Here is a 19630-nt window from a genome sequence, read left to right as displayed (position 1 = left end):
GCAAAGTATACTCCAAAATCACAGTTACATATACTGGTCCACGCCAATTTGGGTCACAACTTTTTAAATTTTTCTCTCGGAATTGTTCCTGATGCATCCCTGGCAAACAACCCTATTATTGTTAGTATCCCTAACTGCCTGATTCACTTCACTAAGTTCGGGGATCCCCTATCTGAGATGGAAGAGATTGAGCAGGTTCACGGTGCCACTGGACCTCTAGCCCAGGGACGTGCTCTGCTGGGGTGGTGCTACACCAGTAATGCCCAGCGGGGCCCCCACAGACCACGCTTCGCTTGCGCTGTCTGCTGCCGTTACCCTTAACGACGCTCTCAGCGACTTCTTATACTGTCAGCAGTATAATTAACTTACTCCTTCACTCGCCTCATCGGAGTGAAGCTCTCCCGCTCTCCTTCAAAATCTCTTCCAGTCAGACAGCCCTAACAATTAATAAAAGCTTACTACCTTGTTTGTTGATTTGCCAGGGGTGTCACCGAGAATAATTGCCCGCATCCTCCACCATAACTGTAAGGGGTATACAGTCAAAGACCCAGAACCAGATATGAAGAATGAAGACCCGGAGTCAGAATTATAAGAAATTAAAGAAAAGTTTTACTGAAGATAGTTTGCATTTTCATCAGCAGAAGTCAGCTTCAAGACTCACACAGGAGTTCGTAGGCCGCCCCGCTTACAGTTACAAAGATCACAGCAGTTATACCATTTCCAAGGTCTAAGCTACGTCATTGCTTACAGGTTGAATGATTCTCATTGGCTAAGAAACATTAAGAGCCTAAACAATTTAACACATGTGAGGAGATAGGGGTGCCTATCGCCATTAGTCAAGATAGTTGTCGTCCACTCATTAGATTTAGGTCTGTGGTGGCCTCGCAGGTTAGAGAAGGGCGCCGGGTTGTCTGGTCCGAACGTCCAGAACCTACATAGAATGTCATACGCACACACACAAATAACAGACACTAGCAAATAACAGCTCCCATCAAGGCTGAAGAGAGTCTGAGCTCCTTATTATCAGTTAAGTATACCAAAACATAATGCTAAAACCTTCACTCGTTTGGGGGAAAAACAGATAACTGGCATTTACTCCCAAGGAAGGAAATATACTGGAAAGAATACATTTTAATGCAACAATTAAAGTTCGATAGTAACGCTCAATATAGCTTGACCATCTGTCCAGCGAAGGATCATATGTGTCCACGCTGCCTTTAGGACCCTCTAACCTTTCTACTGATCCCAGAGAAAGAGACAAACGGCCTTGTGGGTTACGGGGCCTTCGTGTCCTGCGTGTACTACGTGCAATCTCAAAGTAAGATTGGAATGCACCTAAAAGAAACTGGTTATTTACATCACATGCATTTAAGAAAATATAATTTCACAAGCACAAAGAATATAAAAATTATTATGTGATAATGAATATATTTGATTATTGATTTTTATAAAGGAAGTATATAACCATTCAAAAGGATATATGATTATAGATGTATTTGAAGAGGCAAGGGATTTGACCAACCCTTCACCCCTCAGGAGGCAAACAAAACCAGCCACACAGACCGAGTATTTTTGAAGATCAGGACCTGGACATACACACCGAGTCTGTCCTCTTTTACATCAAGTGTTGTATCGAAAACGTCACAACGAAGAGACGCATCCAGAACTTTTCAAACAGGAAGCCCTGGATGACAAGTGAAGTCCAGACCCTGATCAGAGCTCGTAACTCTGACTCTCTAAAGATCACTGGCTGCCCTCTGCCCAGCCTGGAAAACATCTCCACATCAGGAGAACCAAGGCCATCACAAGAGACCCCTCACACCCTGCCTACCCCTTGTTTGATCTGTTGCCCTTGGGGAGACGCTACAGGCAGGGTTTTTCCTGGCTCAAAATGAGCCAGAGGTGGTAAAATGGTAACACTAGGGGGGTCCGAGGGCATGCCCCCCCGGGAGAACATTTTATAAATTCATTAATCTGGTGCACTTTGAATCACTCGAATCTGTTGTTAAAAATAAATAATAAATCCACCCGCCATCCACCCATATTCTTTTATATTTAGATATCTGCATCTGATCATCACATTACAATTAAGCATGATATGGTAACATATCACACTGAAGTAGGCTGATTTAAAATTAACATTTATTAGGGCCCGAGCACCGATGGTGAGAGGACCCTATTGTTTTTGCTCCGTTTATTATTATTCCGCTTCTTCTTCTTCTTCTCTTAAAATAATCGCTTTTTAGAGGGCCTAAACATGCTCGAAAACTCATGAAACTTTGCACACGCTTCAGAAGTGGTGAAAATTTTACGTGTGATATGGTTTTCAAAATTGGGTGGGGCAAATTTGGTAAATTATTGCCCCCACATTTTGCCCCGGCTTTACGTTTCACGTACAGGTATGAAATTCGGTACATACATGTAATGACCCAATACCTACATCGGCTGCTCTCACTGTAGTGGAGTGGATGGCCCGAAACTTGGGGGGACACCGGGCGAACTGAATCGCATAGCCGAGCCTGATAGTCCGAATGAGCCAGCGAGACGGACTGGGGAGCGCTAACCAGGCTCTCAGAGACCGTGCAAGCGGGACCAAAGGGACCGTAGGCGTACCCGGAGTGGGGCAGCGAGGTGGAACACAGGGACGCGGCTCGGGAGGCTCTCTCTGGGAGGCGGCCCGTAGCGGGGTCTGTGTGTGCTGTGCAGCACTTACCTGGTTCCACGGGGCAGGAGGTGCAGGAGGCGGCTCGGTGGCGTTCTCGAACTGCACACTGCTGCTCACTGGCGACAGAGGAGGCGGATGAGAGTGGTGAGGATTCTGTCCCCCCACTGCTCTCCGGGTCCTCTTCGGACCCAGAGATGGTAGAAACTGCTCTTTTATTGAAAATTTGGGTACCGCTGGTTTTAAGGCCAGCGGCGGAACACAAACAAAACGAAACAAAGGATTTTCCACCCGGCCCTCTTCCGGGGGAGGGAGCGATGCGGTCATCGTCTCCTGGAGAGCAGTCCCCTCCATCTCTGGGTCACCCGTCCTATGGCCGCTTACCCCTGGCTTTGCCGCCCCTCTTGGCGGGGGCCTGGACGGGCGGGGCGCCCTGCCTGCGACTGGCTCCACGGCGCTGCTTAGGTGGGGGCTGCTGCTGCGGCGCGGGAGCAGGGGCAGACGCAGGAGGACGCCCACGGCGACGAGCAGACTGAGGTGCCGCAGGCGGTGGGGTGGAGGCAGCAGCTGGCCGCCGCGGCAGGATGTGTCTGATGGCCTCCGTCTGCTTTTGTACAGCCGAGAACTGCTGGGCGAAGTTCTCAACCGCGTCGCCGAAGAGGCCGGTCTGGGCCACAGGGGAGTTGAGAAACCGGAGTTTGTCAGACTCCCTCATGTCAGCCAGACACAGCCAGAGATGGCGTTCCTGGACCACCATGGTGGACATCGCACGACCCACCGACCGCGCGGTCACCTTCGTCGCACGAAGCGCGAGGTCTGTCGCGATGCGAAGTTCCTGAAGAACTTGGGGATCGTGACCACCCTAGTGCAGGTCCTTCAGTGCCTTGGCCTGATGGACCTGCAGCAACGCCATGGCGTGCATGGCAGAGGCAGCTTCCCCACAGGCCTTGTAAGCCTTGCCGGTTAAATCCGACGAGTACTTACAGGCCCGGGAAGGGAGACACGGTTCTCCACGCCAAGTGGAGTTAGGGCACAGTTGCATAGCAACGGCCCGTTCCACTGGCGGGATGCGCGTGTATCCCTTAGCCGCCCCGCCATCAAGGGTGGTGAGGGAGGAGGAGCCACCGGAGCGGTTTCTGGCAGTAAAAGGTGCCGTCCACGTCCCCGTAAGCTCCTCATGCACTTCCGGGAAGAAAGGCACTGGGGTGGGTTGCTGAGAACCAGCGCGCGCCACCCCGAGATACCAATCATCCAACCTCGAGGGTTCGGGACACGGTGGAGGATTTCACACGAGCCCGACCCCGTTGGCGGCCCGGGAAAGCATGGCCATCATCTCCGGGACCGTCTCAGGCACCGCTGGCACCCCCGAAGGAGGCAGCGGTGCCGAGTCGTCGTCCGCAGAGAGGTCTGACCCACCCTCTGATGCAGCGATCGACATCTGGTCTTCACTGGGAGCCCCAAAGGAGACAACCGGTACACACCTCGAGGATGGTCCAGCTTTCTCCAATGGAAGCTCAACTGGCTGCGGAGCATGAGGGGTGAGGGCTCCTAGGGGGTTGGTTCCCCGAAGGAGACGCGCTCACCGTGATCCTCAGGTCACCCGCGCCACCGCCCGAAGCAACCCTCTGAGGAGGATTGGATCGAGGCAGAGGCACGGGGACTCCGCCCCTTTGCAGGAACAAGAGTCTCGACCGTAGCTCCGCGATGGTCATCTTCCCACAATGGGTACATGACCCATCCACAAACGCTGCCTCAGCGTGTTCAATGCCCAGACACACGAGGCAGCGTTTGTGACCATCCTGGGAGCCCAGGTAACGACCGCATCCAGAAACACACAGATAGAAAGTCATCTTTTTTTTTATTTTTAAAAAAAAAAAGCTATCTGTGTAAGCTCTTTTAGGGACTATTCTCACTGGTGCTGAAACACGCAGGGGAACAGTCACTGCAAACACAGACAGGAATGTGCACCTGTCTGTGCGCTGTCTCTCTCTCTCGCTGGCAGGTCTTACTGCTGTGCAGTACAACGCAAAGCGGGACGGGTGGTCACCCTAGCTTTAGCACAGGCAAGTTAATGCACAAAATCTACTTGTTTTAAAGGGGTCATATAATGCCATTTTTGTACAAGCTAATATGATTCTTTAGGGTCTAAACTAAAAGTTTGTAATATACTTTAATTAAAAATTCTCATTAGTATTGTAAGAAAACAGTTATTTTACCTGGTCAAAAACAGCTCTGTTTTCAGCACGCCGTTTCAGTGCATATGACTTTAAACAGTGGCGTAGGTTTGATTTTGAAATTGGTGGGGACGGGGACATCAATGTATAAATATATTTTAAGTTTTGATCGAAATTATTGATAGGGATATATCAGTTTCACTGGATATTGGTAGGGACACGTCCCTAGCGTCCCTACTAAATTCTACGCCCCTGACTTTAAATGATAATGAGCTTTGCTCACCCCGCCTCTCTGTTCTGTGCTACACCGTAACTCAATAACACAATAACCATAACGCGTTGTTCAGTATAAACGTGGGATTATGAATTATATTGAGAACGTCATACATAGAAAACATGCCGTAATGTACCCTGAGTGTAAACCTTAAGACGCATTCATTGTGAAGCGTGCAGCTAGCGATTTGCAAAGATTAATATATTAATATAAAGTTTAATAAAACGTTACACTCACTTCCGTTCTTCTGGAGATTCAGCAGGAACACGAATATCTGGTACCGATGCTTTTTTCATGAGCAGCTTCTTAGCAAATCCAGCTTTATACTGATCCTCGTTTATACAGTAAAGCAGTCTGGTGTGTGAAATGATTCGCGCAAACATGAAAGCATTGACGTTGCTCGTGGGGAATATTCCCTTCGAAAACAAACTCAGCCACTGCGTCTTCAGCGGTTCGGATTTAGGAACATTAAAATGACTGCTGTGTTCGTTATTACACCCAAGAACAGAACACCACAATCGCTTAGACGCCATTCTGCTCATAGACAGTGCTCCAGCATATCAACAATGACCGCGCCGGTCCGCGCCGCGCAGACTATGATTGACAGCTCCCTCATGAGCGAGGGCGGGTCTGTGTTGAAACGGTGTTGTCATTCAACAATCGCGGGAAGGGCGTGCGAGCCTGTGACATCACACGGTCGAACGGCTCGATTTGAGGCAGGGGAAAACATATAAGGAGATTAAAACAAAACCACTGGATGGATTTTTATCATTATATGATGGTTGTGTACAGACACTGCCAACACACATTTCAGTACAATCAACTTGTAAAAGTGCATGTACCATTATATGACCAACTTTAACATTTTTATTCCTGAATTTCAAGATATTTTCACTTAGTATTTTGAGTGTCAGTCAAAGTTTCGTTTAAAACACACCATCTTTTATATGTCAGATTGAATAGCCTATAATATATGATACTCTACCGTTCAAAAGGTTAGGGTGAGTAAGATTTCTTCAAAAGAAATTAATAAGTTTATGCAGCAATGACGCAAATTCAATGATTAAATTGGTTGAATTAAAGTGACAGTAAAGACATTTATGTTATTATAAAAAAATTCTGTCAAATAAATGCTGTTCTTTTGAATTATCAAAGAATCCTGAAAAAAAGTATCACAGTTCTCTTACGAGAGTATCTCTCGTACTGCGTAATAGCTTACGCTAGGGGAAAAACTCTTTTCCACGAGATATTGAAGCCAAAAATTATCCTTAATTTTTTATTAATGTAAAACGCTTTGCAGCAGCAAGCAGACATAGGCGAAACAGCTCGCGCGCCTATTGGCTGCTCTTGCAGCAAATGCAGCAGCCTATCGAGAGAGACTCTGCGTGACGTAATGACCAATGGGGGCAATTCGCGCCCATATCGTCACGTCCCGCCAGAAAGGGCGTAGTCTCCCCCTATAAATATGCTCGTTAGGCTGGTACAAGCTGATTTTCATCTCTTCAGCGACGCACACGCATCGCTGGATCCGGAGTGAGAAGCCGCGCCGTCAAAGCAAGCCTTTCAGCGGGACGAGCTCTGGAGTCGCTGGCCTCGCCGCCTTCAACTGCCGTACCTGCTGCGCTTTCCGGCGTTCTATATCCTTTTATACTCTGTGTATCTTTACTCTGCTGAGAGTGTTTGCTCGCTTACTTGACGCGACTCACACTTCTCTTCACAAAAGAGCTGCGTCTTTTTAAAGATGCCATCCTGTGGCTCGTGCCACGCCCCGCTCAGCGACGGAGACCGTCACGTCATCTGTGTTTCCTGCCTGGGTGAGGATCACGCGGCCCTCGCGCTCGCTGACGGCGGATGCCCTCATTGCGAGCTTTTGCCAATGGTGACTCTGAGGACTCGCCTGGCATCATTCTCCGAGCCTTCACCACAGCCCGCCGTGGTGCCGCGCCGCAAGAAGCGCCGCGCCCAGCGTGCTCCCGAGCTTTCTCCAGCCCGCCAAAGCTCGCCGGTTCGCCCGCCAGCTTCGCTCGATTCGCTCACTGACGGACAACGGCCGCCGCCTGCCGCCGCGTCCGTCCACGAGTTCGACGAACCCACCGAGGCGTGTTCTCTTCTGGCGTCCGATAGCGAGGATTGGGCGAGCTCCGTGGACCTCCCCTCCGCTAGCGTTTCCCGCCAGACCACTGGTAAGAGAACCGGCATTGAGACTGAGCTGATGCGTCTGCTCTCTCAGGCCGTGGAAAGCATCGGCCTCGATTGGGAGGCGCCCGCGCAACCGCCGCGCAACAGGCGAGCTCTGTGGACCTCCGCCTTCTGTCCGCGAGTCGTCAAGGAAACGGGCCAGCATCAAGACCGCGAGCCCTAAAACCGCGGCTAGCTTTCTTTACGTTATAAGAAATCTACCCCGCCCCCCATGGGCGTGCGTCACCGGCAAATGAGAAAAGAGTGTGTTTTAGTCCCCGCCGAGGCCGGACTAATCTCCATTTCTCAAACATTTCTCAGCTCCTAGTTTGAGCGGCTGAAAATGTCATTACTGCAGCAATGAGCCTGTTGTATAACACGCACACCTGCATACAAACGCCGACACACACAAAACTGTGATGACGCTCTCTTATCTGCTTGCGCTAGTGTAGTTCTCCCTGTGGCCCAGTGGCGGAACCCGAAGCTTTCACGCGAGAGACCCGTGTTCGATCCCGGCTCTCGCAGCAGATAAAAATTTAGTCTCGCCGCGGCCAGACTACCACCGAAACTTTTCGCTCGTTCAGTTCCAGAAAATGCGACTGTTCCAGTGTATTTTGCAGTAAACAAGCTGGTACCACGGCCCGCTTGCCTGCACATAAAGGCCGTTTCCACGGCGACCCAGAAAAATCATGTAATCATTGTATTTCTGGTTTTCCGGCCACAGCCGATGGTGTTATAAGCGTAATAAAATGCTCACAGCCCAGTGTTCATTTCTACACACAAACACAGCCCGCCACGGTACAGGGCTCGCACAAATGAAATCGACGCATGTCAATTGTGCATTAAATGTAGTGAATGTGCCCACAAACACTACCACGGTTTCTGTAAACGAAACCAACACAAGTCTTCCTAGCCTCCTAGGAAATCGACGGTGTTTCAGTCTCGCCGTGGCCAGACTTCCACTGAAATTTTCGCTCGTTCAGTTCCAGAAAATGTGACTGTTCCAGTGTATTTTGCAGTAAGCAAGCCAGTACCATGCCCGCTTGCCTGCACACAAATGCTGTTCCCACGGCGACCCAGATAAATCACATAAACGGTGTATTTTCTGGTATTCCGGCCACAGCCGATGGTGTTATGAGTGTATTGAAAATGCCCACAACCCAGGGCTCATTTCTACACACAAACACAGCCCGCAAAAATGCAGGGCTCGCACAAACAAAATCGCCTCATGTCGATTGTGCACTAAATGTAGTGGATGTGCCTACGTCTCAGTGCCCACAAACACTACACACCACATGTCCCACAGGTTCTGTGAAAACGAAACCAACACGCATTCAGTCAGCTCAGGCCGACGGTGTTTTTCAGTGCAGTAAATGTGCCCGCTGTCCTGCGCCCACATTCACTCACAGACATGTTAAGCCCCACGGGGCTCGCCCCGCTCTCTCTCCCTCAGCAAACTGCTATAAGGGTTTTGAGCGCGGCCAGGCTGCCCGCCGCGATCGGCGCGCCCCCCGCCTCACACACTGTAAACACAGTGTCTGCGTTACAGCACGCCGGAGCTCTCTTGCCGTCACTATGTCTCGGCCAGAGCCCAGATCTCATTCTACCCCTAGCTATTCACGCGAAAGTGTGGGCACAGCTTCCTGGGGTATCAGAATGGGTGCTGAACACTATAAAAAGAGGCTATTCGCTACAGTTCGCTCGACGTCCCCGCCGTTATACGGCGCGCGTCGAGACGACGGTGGAAAACGAAGTATCTCATCTACTTCGAGCCGAGATAGCGAAACTACTGAGCAAAGGTGCCATAGAACCTTTATCTCAAGCTCAGAGCAAAGGGGGCCTACACAGCAGATATTTTCTGGTACCGAAAAAAGATGGAGGTCTCAGACCCATTCTAGATCTGCGACAGCTGAACAGAGCGCTTGAGAGGCGCCAGTTCAGAATGCTTACGACAAGGAAAATCCTCGCGCAATCTGAAATTCTGAAGATTCTGATAGATCTGAAAGACGCCTATTTCCAAATACAAATAGCGTCCCATCACAGGCGATTCTTGAGATTCGCTTTCGAGGGCCAGGCATATCAATACACAGTCCTGCCGTTCGGCCTGTCCCTAGCACCTCGTACATTCACGAAGTGCATGGACGCGGCGCTCGCACCCCTGAGACTTCAGGGCATGCGAGTCCTGAACTACTTGGACGATTGGCTGATTATAGCTCGATCACGATCGGAGCTCATAGAACACTGGGCCGCATTACTCGAGCACCTCGAGGAGCTGGGCCTCACAGTCAATTGGGCGAAGAGCTCACTGTCTCCCAGTCAGAAAATTTCCTTTCTGGGAACAGTGTTAGACTCGCTATCCATGACGGCACGCCTGTCACCAGAGCGCGGACTAAATATTCAGCGCGTCGCGAAATCCTTCCGCCACGGCTCGATAGTTCCGCTCAAAAGGTTTCAGAAAATGCTGGGGCTGATGGCCTCAGCGGCCTCTGTACTCCAGTGGGGCTTGCTTCGCATGCGCCCACTGCAGATGTGGCTGAAAGCGCGGGTTCCACCCAGGGCATGGACAGCGGGTCTGTTTCGCCTCAGGGTCAACCTACAGTGTGTTTCAGCTCTGGAACCTTGGAAAATAACCGACTGGTATCAGTCAGGTGTGAGTCTGGGGACCGCTTCGAGTGTGAAGGTGGTGTCTACGGACGCCTCCACCTCGGGGTGGGGAGCGCTGCTCGAGGGCAGACCGCTAGCTGGCCTGTGGTCAGAACGGGAAAAGCTCCTTCACATAAACTGCTTGGAGATGATAGCAGTCAACAAAGCGCTACGGCGTTTTTGTCCCCAGGTAACAGGCCACCACGTCTTGGTCCGGTCGGACAACATGTCAGTGGTGGCATACATAAATCGCCAGGGCGGCGTCAGGTCACGAAACCTTCACAGGCTGACGGAACGCCTCCTGGTCTGGGCTCAGCACAACCTGCTCTCACTGAGAGCAGCGCACGTGCCTGGTCACCTGAATGTGGGACCAGACAGACTGTCCAGGAACAATGTTCCAGCAGTGGAATGGTCGCTGCACCCGCAGACAGTCCAGCTGCTGTGGAAAACGTTCGGCAGAGCACAGGTGGACCTATTCGCGTCCCACGAAAACGCTCATTGCCCGGAGTTTTTCTCTCGAAAAGCAAGGACGCGCTGGCTCATGTTTGGCCCCGCTGCCCCCTATATGCTTTTCCTCCTGTCTCGCTCCTGCCTCAGGTGTTGGAACGAATCAGGGAGAACGGATGCCCAGTGCTGCTCGTAGCTCCGCTCTGGACAAACCAGACGTGGTTCCCTGCCCTGATGCAGCTGACCAGCACTGCCCCATGGCCTGTACCATTGAGGAGAGACCTCCTCTCTCAGGCGGAGGGCTCGATTTGGCACCCTCGCCCGGAGTTGTGGTCCCTGCACGCATGGGCCATCAACGGGTACCCGCTAGCCTCCCAGAAGGAGTGTTAAACACGATCGCGCAGGCTAGAGCTCCGTCTACCAGGCGGCTCTACTCCTCGAAATGGTCTGTTTTCTCTGCATGGTATCAAGCCCAGAGCTTTTCACCTGTGGAATGCGGGGTTTTCGGAAGTGCTTTCCTTCCTTCAAAAGCTACTGGATAAGGGCAGGACCCCATCCACGCTCAAAGTATATGTGGCGGCCATAGCAACGTTTGCAAAACTGGTGTCTGGCCAGTCGCTGGGGAAAAACGACTTAGTCGTGCGTTTCCTTAGGGGAGCTCGGAGGCTGAACCCTCCCAGGCCCCCTTCAGTCCCGACATGGGACCTTTCCACGGTCCTGGAGGCCATGAAAGGCGCCCCGTTCGAGCCAATCCAGCCGGTGGACATGAAACACCTGTCGTTCAAAACAGTGTTTCTCATGGCTCTCGCTTCAGTGAAGCGCATAGGGGACTTGCAGGCGCTTTCAGTAAGCGCGTCGTGTATGGAGTTTGGGCCTAGTGACTCGAAGGTCATTCTCGAACCTAAGCACGGGTATGTGCCGAAATCCCTCAATACACCGTTTAGGGCCCAGGTAATTTCACTGTCCGCCCTTCCGGTTCTCAGTGAGGAGGAGGACGCGAGTCTCCTTTGCCCCGTCAGGGCATTAAAAGCTTATGTGTCGCGCTCGTCTGTTTTCAGACAGACGGAGCAGCTTTTCGTTTTGTTTGGCGGGCGTTCCAAGGGACTTGCCGCCTCAAAACAGAGCCTATCCAGATGGATAGTGGATGCCATTGCGCTCGCTTACACTGCAAAGGGCCTACAGTGCCCCTTGGGTGTCAGAGCGCACTCCACGAGAGGCGTGGCCTCTTCGTGGGCATGGTCGAGCGGGGTTTCCCTGCAAGATATCTGTACGGCCGCGGGCTGGGCCTCGCCGTCTACATTTATAAAATACTATAACCTGGAGGTACCCGCCTTACAAGCTAAACCTTTGGCGGTCTAAAATTCAGTGCTATCTGCCCCGCTGTGCGGCCCAGATGCTGAGTTTACTGCAGCCCCATGAGTGTTGACACACGTATGGCCACCCAGATCAGGCTGAAAGCTTTCACCCTGGCTGCGCGTTTTATTGTCATATGATAGCCCCGCTGGGTGCTTTTTTATAGGGAATGACGCTTCCAGCCTCTCTTCCTCCACTCTATGTGAGTTTATGCTGATTATGCACTACATGAGCCCTGGGCTTCGGCCCTTGGGACTTTGGTGTTGGATCCCTGTACGCACGGCGTGTTGCATTGTGTTCCCCTAGCGTAAGCTATTACGCAGTACGAGAGATACTCTCGTAAGAGAACGTACTCGGTTACTAACGTAACCTCGGTTCTCTCTAGAGAGGGAACGAGTACTGCGTATCTTGCCGTGCTTGGAATATGCTCTGGTTCGCTTCAGCGATGAAAACCAGCTTGTACCAGCCTAACAAGCATATTTATAGGGTGAGACCACGCCCTTTCTGGCGGGACGTGACTAAATGGGCGCAAATTGCCCCCATTGGTCATTACGTCACGCAGAGTCTCTCTCGATAGGCTGCTGCATTTGCTGCAAGAGCAGCCAATAGGCGCGCGAGCTGTTTCGCCTATGTCTGCTTGCTGCTGCAAAGCGTTTTACATTAATAAAAAATTAAGGATAATTTTTGGCTTCAATATCTCGTGGAAAAGAGTTTTTCCCCTAGCGTAAGCTATTACGCAGTACTCGTTCCCTCTCTAGAGAGAACCGAGGTTACGTTAGTAACCGAGTACGTTTTCACACAAATATTAAGCAGCACAACTGTTTTCAACATTGATAATAATAATAATAATAAATGTTTCTTGAGCATCAAATCAGCATATTAGAATGATTTCTGAAGGATCATGTGACACTGAAGACTGGAGTAATGATGCTGAAAATTAATAATTTTCTTATAAATAAATTACATTTTAAGGTGCATTATTACAATATTATAGTAATATATATATATTTTTAAATCATTGTAATGATATTTCGCAATTACTGTTTTCACTGGATCAAATAAATGCAATCTTGGTGAGACGTCTTTCAAAAACATAAAAAATCTTACCGACCCCAAACCTTTGAACAGTAGTGTTATCATTATATAAAAATGTAAGTAGCATACTAATCTTCAGAGTTAACCCTGCATGTCAAAGAAATATTATATTTCAATGTCATTTGTTTGGTCAGTTTCAGGAGAAAATAGCAGATGTGTTGGATCAACTGTCCAATCAAACCGACCATTACCTTCTCCGGTGGCTAAGAGGTGAGGACAGATTTATTTTTAATCAAGATTTAATAACGCAAACAACATGGTTCTCGTAACATTTACTTTTCTGGGAGTTTGATTTCAGGTGAACTTTAATATGAATATAGCAGAGACCTGCTTTTAACTAAATTATCTCTGACTGCGTGGCCATATCGGATGACCTTATGAACTCTGTTGATTAACAGAATGCCAGATCAACAATAATCTTCTGGAAACACTTGTGATTATATGGAGGACGATATATGCAAGTACATGTATTTCTAAAATAACTGTCCAGTTAAAGAATGCATTATTAATGTGAGTCTAATGGAGACAACTGGATGCCATTTAGTGAATTTCAGCATTTCAAAATATTTAAGTTTGTTCTGTATGTAATCATGATTTAAATCGGATCTTTTTCAGGGAACAGTTCACTAGACACGCTGTTGGCTCTTTTGCAAACTGAAGGAGCCAAGATCGAGGAAGAAACGGAGGTGAGGACATTTTTCCTATGCATAACATCATTTGCTGATTTTTACCTCTTATGAGACGTGTAATGTCTTAAGATTCTCCCACGTTTTCTAGAACATGGTCGATTCATTCTTGGATGGATCGTTGCCTCTAGACAGCTTCGTTGAATACTACCAGAGCAAGAGGACGCTGGCGCATCTGAGGCGTGTGAAGATCGATAAGCTACAGGAGATGGTGCTGAAGGGTGTTCATCTTCCTCAGGGTTCCTGTAATGATGCTTCACAAGCTCAGGAGACCCTTAACTCCAGCGCACCTTTCCAAAGGCTAGCTAATGGTTCTCCAGCTCATGTAAGATCATCAGCCACGTCACACCCTTACAACTCTCAGAGCATCAGTGCTCCTCTGCCAAACATGGTGCCGTCATATTCATGTCCATACCCTCAAGGCCCCGGCGCTGCTCTTCCTCCGCAGGCAGGGTTCATAATTCAATGATGTTCTTCTGCCTGATCTCTTCCATTAGAATGTGAAACATTTCTTTAGATGCACTTTGTTCTTAAACAGCTGTGGGTTTCTGACTCATTTGCAGGTCCACACAGAATCTGTTCCCACAGAACTCTGCCAGTTGTATTAAATATTTAGGCAGATGTAATTATGTCTAATCTCAGCTCCATTTAACACATTTTAATTGTAATCCAGTCCACAGAATTTTGTTAATAATAAATAATCAGCACAGATTTTGTGTGGACCTACCTGTTTAACAATATATTAACATCAGTCCAAATGCTTGAATTTGAACAATTTGACTGAAAATGATAAGGAAATGAATTTGATACTCAAAAACAGGCAGAAAAAAGATTCTTATGCACATATAAGACAATTTTACTGTGTACTTTTGTATCTGTGAGGAAACCCTCTATTGTTACTGTAATGATGAGATGATATTTGCATTTAGGACTTCTGGGTTAAAACTGACCAAAGATGCACTCCACCTGTTCCATGAGCGCTCCGTTAAGTGGTTCGGGATATAGTTTTGTTGGACTTAACCTTTGATTTTTGTTTTCATTTAAACAATACATGTTTAAATGCTTACGTGGCATTAACAGACCAGCCTGACTGTAGGTCTGCGATAGAAAGACTTTCTTGGTGTCAATCAAACTTTAGTAAACAGTTTAATTATCCTAAACTGAATCAAACTACCCTTAAACAGCTACCATATTAAGTAGAAGATTATATTATTAAAATAATCAGAACACCGTTTACAACGTTTCCGAGATGTAAAGTGATCTATTTTGGCACTGTGTTTCTGATGAAATCTGTCTTTGCAGAGAAGTGACGGTACTTTGATGTAAAAGTTGTCCTCTGGCATAATTGTTGGCGGCGTCCTCCTTCCCAGTTATCAGCTGCTCTGGGTGAAACAGCTGTCTGTATGTTCCAGTTCGAACCTCATCTGAATGGGAAAAAATATTTTAATTTCTTTCTTCTGCTGAAGACAAAATAAGATATTTTAAAGAATATGGGTAATCAAACAGTTGATGTACATTGACTTCCATAGCATAGTATGGAAAAAAAATACTATGGAAGTGGGCCCATCAACTGTTTGGTTACCCATATTCTTCAAAAGAAAACAGAGTAGAAATTCATACAGGTTTAGTCTAGAAAACTTGAGGGTGAGTAAATGATGACAGAATTTACATTTTTGGGTGAACTCACTATTTAAGTCATCATGCAATCAAAATTTACTGACTTTTTAATTGAATAACAGTGTATTTGTTATAAATTAATTATTTGTGCACATCAGTATTTAAAAATAATAATAATGTGCCATCGTAAACTCTTAAATCAAAATAACTTTAAATTACAAAGCACATACAAATTACTAAAAATTGAACTCAAATTTAAACGAGAACAGGAAATATAAAATAAAAGCTAATACATTTTTTTATAAAATAAAACATTATAGTAGCCTACATAAAAAATACTATAATAACAATAATTTTTATAATTTTAATAAAAAAAACAACAACCCCATCATGCCACCATATACCCGACGCGACGATACAGAACAACTCAACATAATATTACTTCGACATAATATCTGTTATTTCGACATCATATCTCGTTATTTCAACATAACAACTGCTGGGACATTCTAATCTGCATTAAGCCAAGCGTTCTTATAATGGTTTTCCTGGGAGGAAAATGCTTAATGTGTAGGCTAATTAAATGCGTTGCGTCAATAGGCCTATTCTTGGCTTAGGATCTGATTTTTTTGCACATAGTATAGCACTTTATTATGATTTTAGTATCATAATGATTAATAAATACATGCACAATTATCCGTGAACTTGATAAATGTTGCAGATATGTGTTACTATACACAAAAAAATGCCTTTCAACTTATGCGTGCAAAATTCAGAATTAAGTTAATGTGCAGCAATTCGTACAAATAGAGTCTTTAGGCCTACTATACGTGTTGTAGCCATTAAATACGCGCATTTAGTTTCATATTTGTTAAAATATTATAATTTTTTTCCCCCATTTTTGTTGATTATGAAAAGTGAACAGCATGAGTAAGATAGGATGTATATCGGGAGACATTGAGTGGGTCAGAAATGATTTTGACCACTTTATTACGTTTGGTTTTGTAGAGAGCCTTTCTTTAAAGTGAATTTCGTTTTGTATAAATTGTATCTTAATTTTAATAAATTTTTCATCAACCAATTGCCTGGATTTAATAAATAAGAAGCAAATATAGCAGACAGTATAATCATGACATGGAGGCCCTGCGCGAACACTTGCATTGCACGTGAACTGTAGCGCATCTCATCATAAATTAACCGAAACTCAGCATATGCCTCACAGACATGAGAAATATATAAAGCTTGAAATGTCTTTAAACAAAACAATTCAAAACGAAAAGAAATAGGTTACTCCCTGGTTATGTAATCCAATATGTGAATTCTTCTCTATAGGCGTGTTCACGGAGATGGCGATCGTCAACCTCATCTTGCAGCTGACACAGAAAAAAATAGTTTATTAATAAAAATCAATGCACACCTGTCACAGGATTTACAAATGCACATCTTGCTTTATGCACGCACACATATTATGTCGAAATAACAAGATTTGGAAAACACATTTTCAGGGACGGGGCATGATGGCACCTGCGTCCTGACCCCTGGACACCCGGGCCGGTCCTACACTGGACGCGGAGGTTCAGGTGGCTATCACAGGAACATGTGGTAGTTCCCATCACTTCTGCATGCACCCCCTAAAAAAGAGGTAGTGTGCATAGAAAGAGGCATAGAAAGCACGTCCTGATCGTCAGGTACTTGAGGGAGCCAAGGAAAATTCCTTGAGCTCCCCTTTATCCTCTTGGGCCTTATCTCTGGTGCAACTGCACTGCAGAGACCGCCTCAGAGCCACTGCAGGCAGTGAGTTAAATTCTGTGAAAACAGTTCTCCTGTTTGCATGGTCTCTACTAGAGGGTAGGGACTTGCTCGCTTTCAGTCAGCGAATTGTGCCTGGAGTTCACGCCGGCTACTCTCACGAGCTGAGACCCCGGCCTGGATTGTGCCCAAGGTTCCTACCTCTCCCGCAATAGGAGCAGGTGGTGAGCCTGCAAGCGCTGCCAGGAGGAGGCAGACCCAGCCCTGGCTTTCTCTGTCCGTCCGCTTCATAGCGGTTAGACGTGTACAGAACGCAAGCCTTGGTCCTCAGACCAACTCTAATCTGTTGGATTCAGCAGAGAGGGAAGGCTGTTTCCAAGCAAAGTTGGCCCACTGATGGTGGCTGCCTTCAATTCGGTTAAAATTCCGAGATGCTCATGTCCTCTTAGGTGTTATAGAGCTCCTCTATAATGAGTGTGTGCTCCGCCTGGGCGTTGAGTGAGTGCTTTGCTGACAGATTTCTAGAGTTGGGGGCTGGGCGACACCTAGATTGAACTGCTGCTTCCATGAGCTCCCTTCTCATGAAGCCAGCTTCACCAGGAGCCCGGTTCAAGTGTCGGCTTGCTGCGCCATTCCACTCCTATGGACTGGATACGTGCGCCATTCTACTCCAGTGAGTTCCCTTAAAACTTAACCCTGTTGAGTTCCTCCGCACCCCTCCGACATCGGACGTGGCGGGACGTCCGGTGTTAGGCCTACCACTCGTAAGCAGTATGAAACCTGTGCTAGGCTGGGGCCCATATCATATGTTGCGATCCTTACGGTGATCCCATATGTGTATTCCACGATACGGCTCCCTTCGGTGAGCCCGTGTCTTCCCTCGGCAGAGTCTGCTCTGCCGTCACTGTCTGGTGAGTCTCCCCCCTGTCTTAGGCTGGAGCCACCCCAGTGACATTCCATACGTCATACTGCCCGGTCTTCCGCCCAGTTCATATGTGTATTCTCCACGTTACCTCCCTCCGGGTTGGATGTGGCTTCCGCAGCGTTCCTTCCTTCCAATGTACGAGGAACGCTTTCCCAGTGGTCCTGTAGGAACAGCAGTGACTTCCCTGGCCTAAGCCCTGTCCTTCCCCGCCTTAAAATAAGCGGGGGCATCAGGAAGCTTTTTGTCTAGGCACTGGAAGGTGGCAGCCTTAAGTGGGTCGCACACCGGACGAGAAGCGCAGCGCCGCGTCGCGTCACGTCTAGGACAACTCTAGGTATCGCACACCGGACGCGCACATTCTAATGGCGCGAGCACAATTTTGAATCAACTACTGGTAGAAGAGCTGCACGATGTGTGTTTTATCTTGATTAATTATTTATTTTTTTATGTTCATTGAATAATAGCTGATGTTTGAACGTTAATCAAGTAAAAGTGTCTATCACGTTGAGTCTGTTATTTTGTTGTAACGTTATCCGTTGTCTAGGCAACTATGTCACATAATACAATAATATTTATTTAGCTAGCGTTTAGCAAACCCGAGTGAAAACAGCACGGGGTGAAGCCATGTACATTAACGACGATTTGAGACAAATAAATGTAAATTTAATATAAAACTATGCAAATGGCGCTCTGTGGCGCGGCAGGGTTTTGAACAAGGTCCTGAGCCGTAGCTGGGCGCCGCGGACAGACGCCGAATGGCGCCGCCGGTGTGTGTACACTCATAGAGAATAATGTGTTCGAATTTTAAAGACCTGGCGCTGCGCGACGCGGCGCTGCGCTTCTCGTCCGGTGTGCGACCCCCTTTAGTGGCGTTTTCAAAGGTGATCCCCATTCAGTCGACCATCGACTACGTCTGACGTTATCGACTGAAAGGGAACGTCCTGGTTGCGTATGCAACCCACCGTTCCCTGAAGGAGGGAACGGAGGACGTAGTCCCCTTGCCACTAACGCTGGACCACCGCTGACTCTGGGCTACTCTCGGCTCCTCAGCGAAAAAGCAGCTGGTGCGTGCATCCACTTCCGCATTTATACCCGCGCGCGGGGGCGGAGTCTGTGATGTGAATCACACACGCCAATTACTTTGGCTCGTTCAATAGTACTCGAAGAACATTGGCTCTCTGACGCGATCCCCATTCAGTCGACCGTCTACTACGTTCTCCGTTCCCTCCTTCAGGGAACGATGGGTTGCAAACGCAACCAGGATGTTCTCTCTAGAAGAGGGAACGAGTACTGCGCATCTTGCCGTGCTTGCAACACGCTCTGGTGTTTTTTTTTCTGATGAAAAACCAGTGATATCAGCCCATCGAGCTATATTTTTAGGGCTAGGCCACGCCTATTTCGGCGGGAAGGTGACGCAGTGGGCGCGAAGCGCCCCCATTGGACTGTAAAAAAAATAGGGTCAAGTCCAAAGCAAGACAGTCACATGCAAGTGACGCAACGCGTTATGGCAACGACACCTCAGACTGACAGAAACGTAAAAATAAACGTGAAGTTAGGGTACTTTGGTCTTGTACACATTGTCATGTTAATTATAATCAAAATGCATTTTGTTTTATTGACCACAATATTATCATTGATATTTATTTGAGAAGGGCACTTTTGATTAATTTTGAAAAAGGGCAGGGGCTCGGGGCTTCCTAGGCCACGCCTATTTCGGCGGGAAGGTGACGCAGTGGGCGCGAAGCGCCCCCATTGGACCGTCACCAAAGGGCCTCTCTCAATAGGCTGCGGGAGTTGCCGCAGGGCAGCCAATAGGCACGCAAGCCG

At 47.9% G+C, this 19630-nt stretch overlaps 2 protein-coding genes across 2 annotated transcripts in view; both read left to right on the top strand.

Annotated features, from left to right (window-relative positions):
• Positions 1-19630, top strand: part of LOC130100896 (metalloproteinase inhibitor 2-like) — a 318524-nt gene that overhangs the window by 41285 nt on the left and 257609 nt on the right. The window lies entirely within an intron of this gene.
• Positions 2980-14013, top strand: LOC130100895 (vacuolar protein sorting-associated protein 37B-like). The gene is made up of 3 exons (XM_056266546.1): positions 2980-3127; positions 13442-13512; positions 13604-14013. The coding sequence occupies exons 1-3, from the start codon at positions 2980-2982 to the stop codon at positions 13979-13981; spliced, it is 597 nt and encodes a 198-aa protein (XP_056122521.1). The 3' UTR covers positions 13982-14013.

The sequence above is a fragment of the Rhinichthys klamathensis genome, unplaced genomic scaffold (genome assembly GCF_029890125.1).
Source record: "Rhinichthys klamathensis goyatoka isolate OS25496 unplaced genomic scaffold, OSU_Roscu_1.1 h1tg000249l_1, whole genome shotgun sequence".
NCBI lineage: Eukaryota > Metazoa > Chordata > Actinopteri > Cypriniformes > Leuciscidae > Rhinichthys > Rhinichthys klamathensis.
Note: the sequence above shows the minus strand (reverse complement) of the source record. Positions and strands in the feature narration are given on the sequence as shown.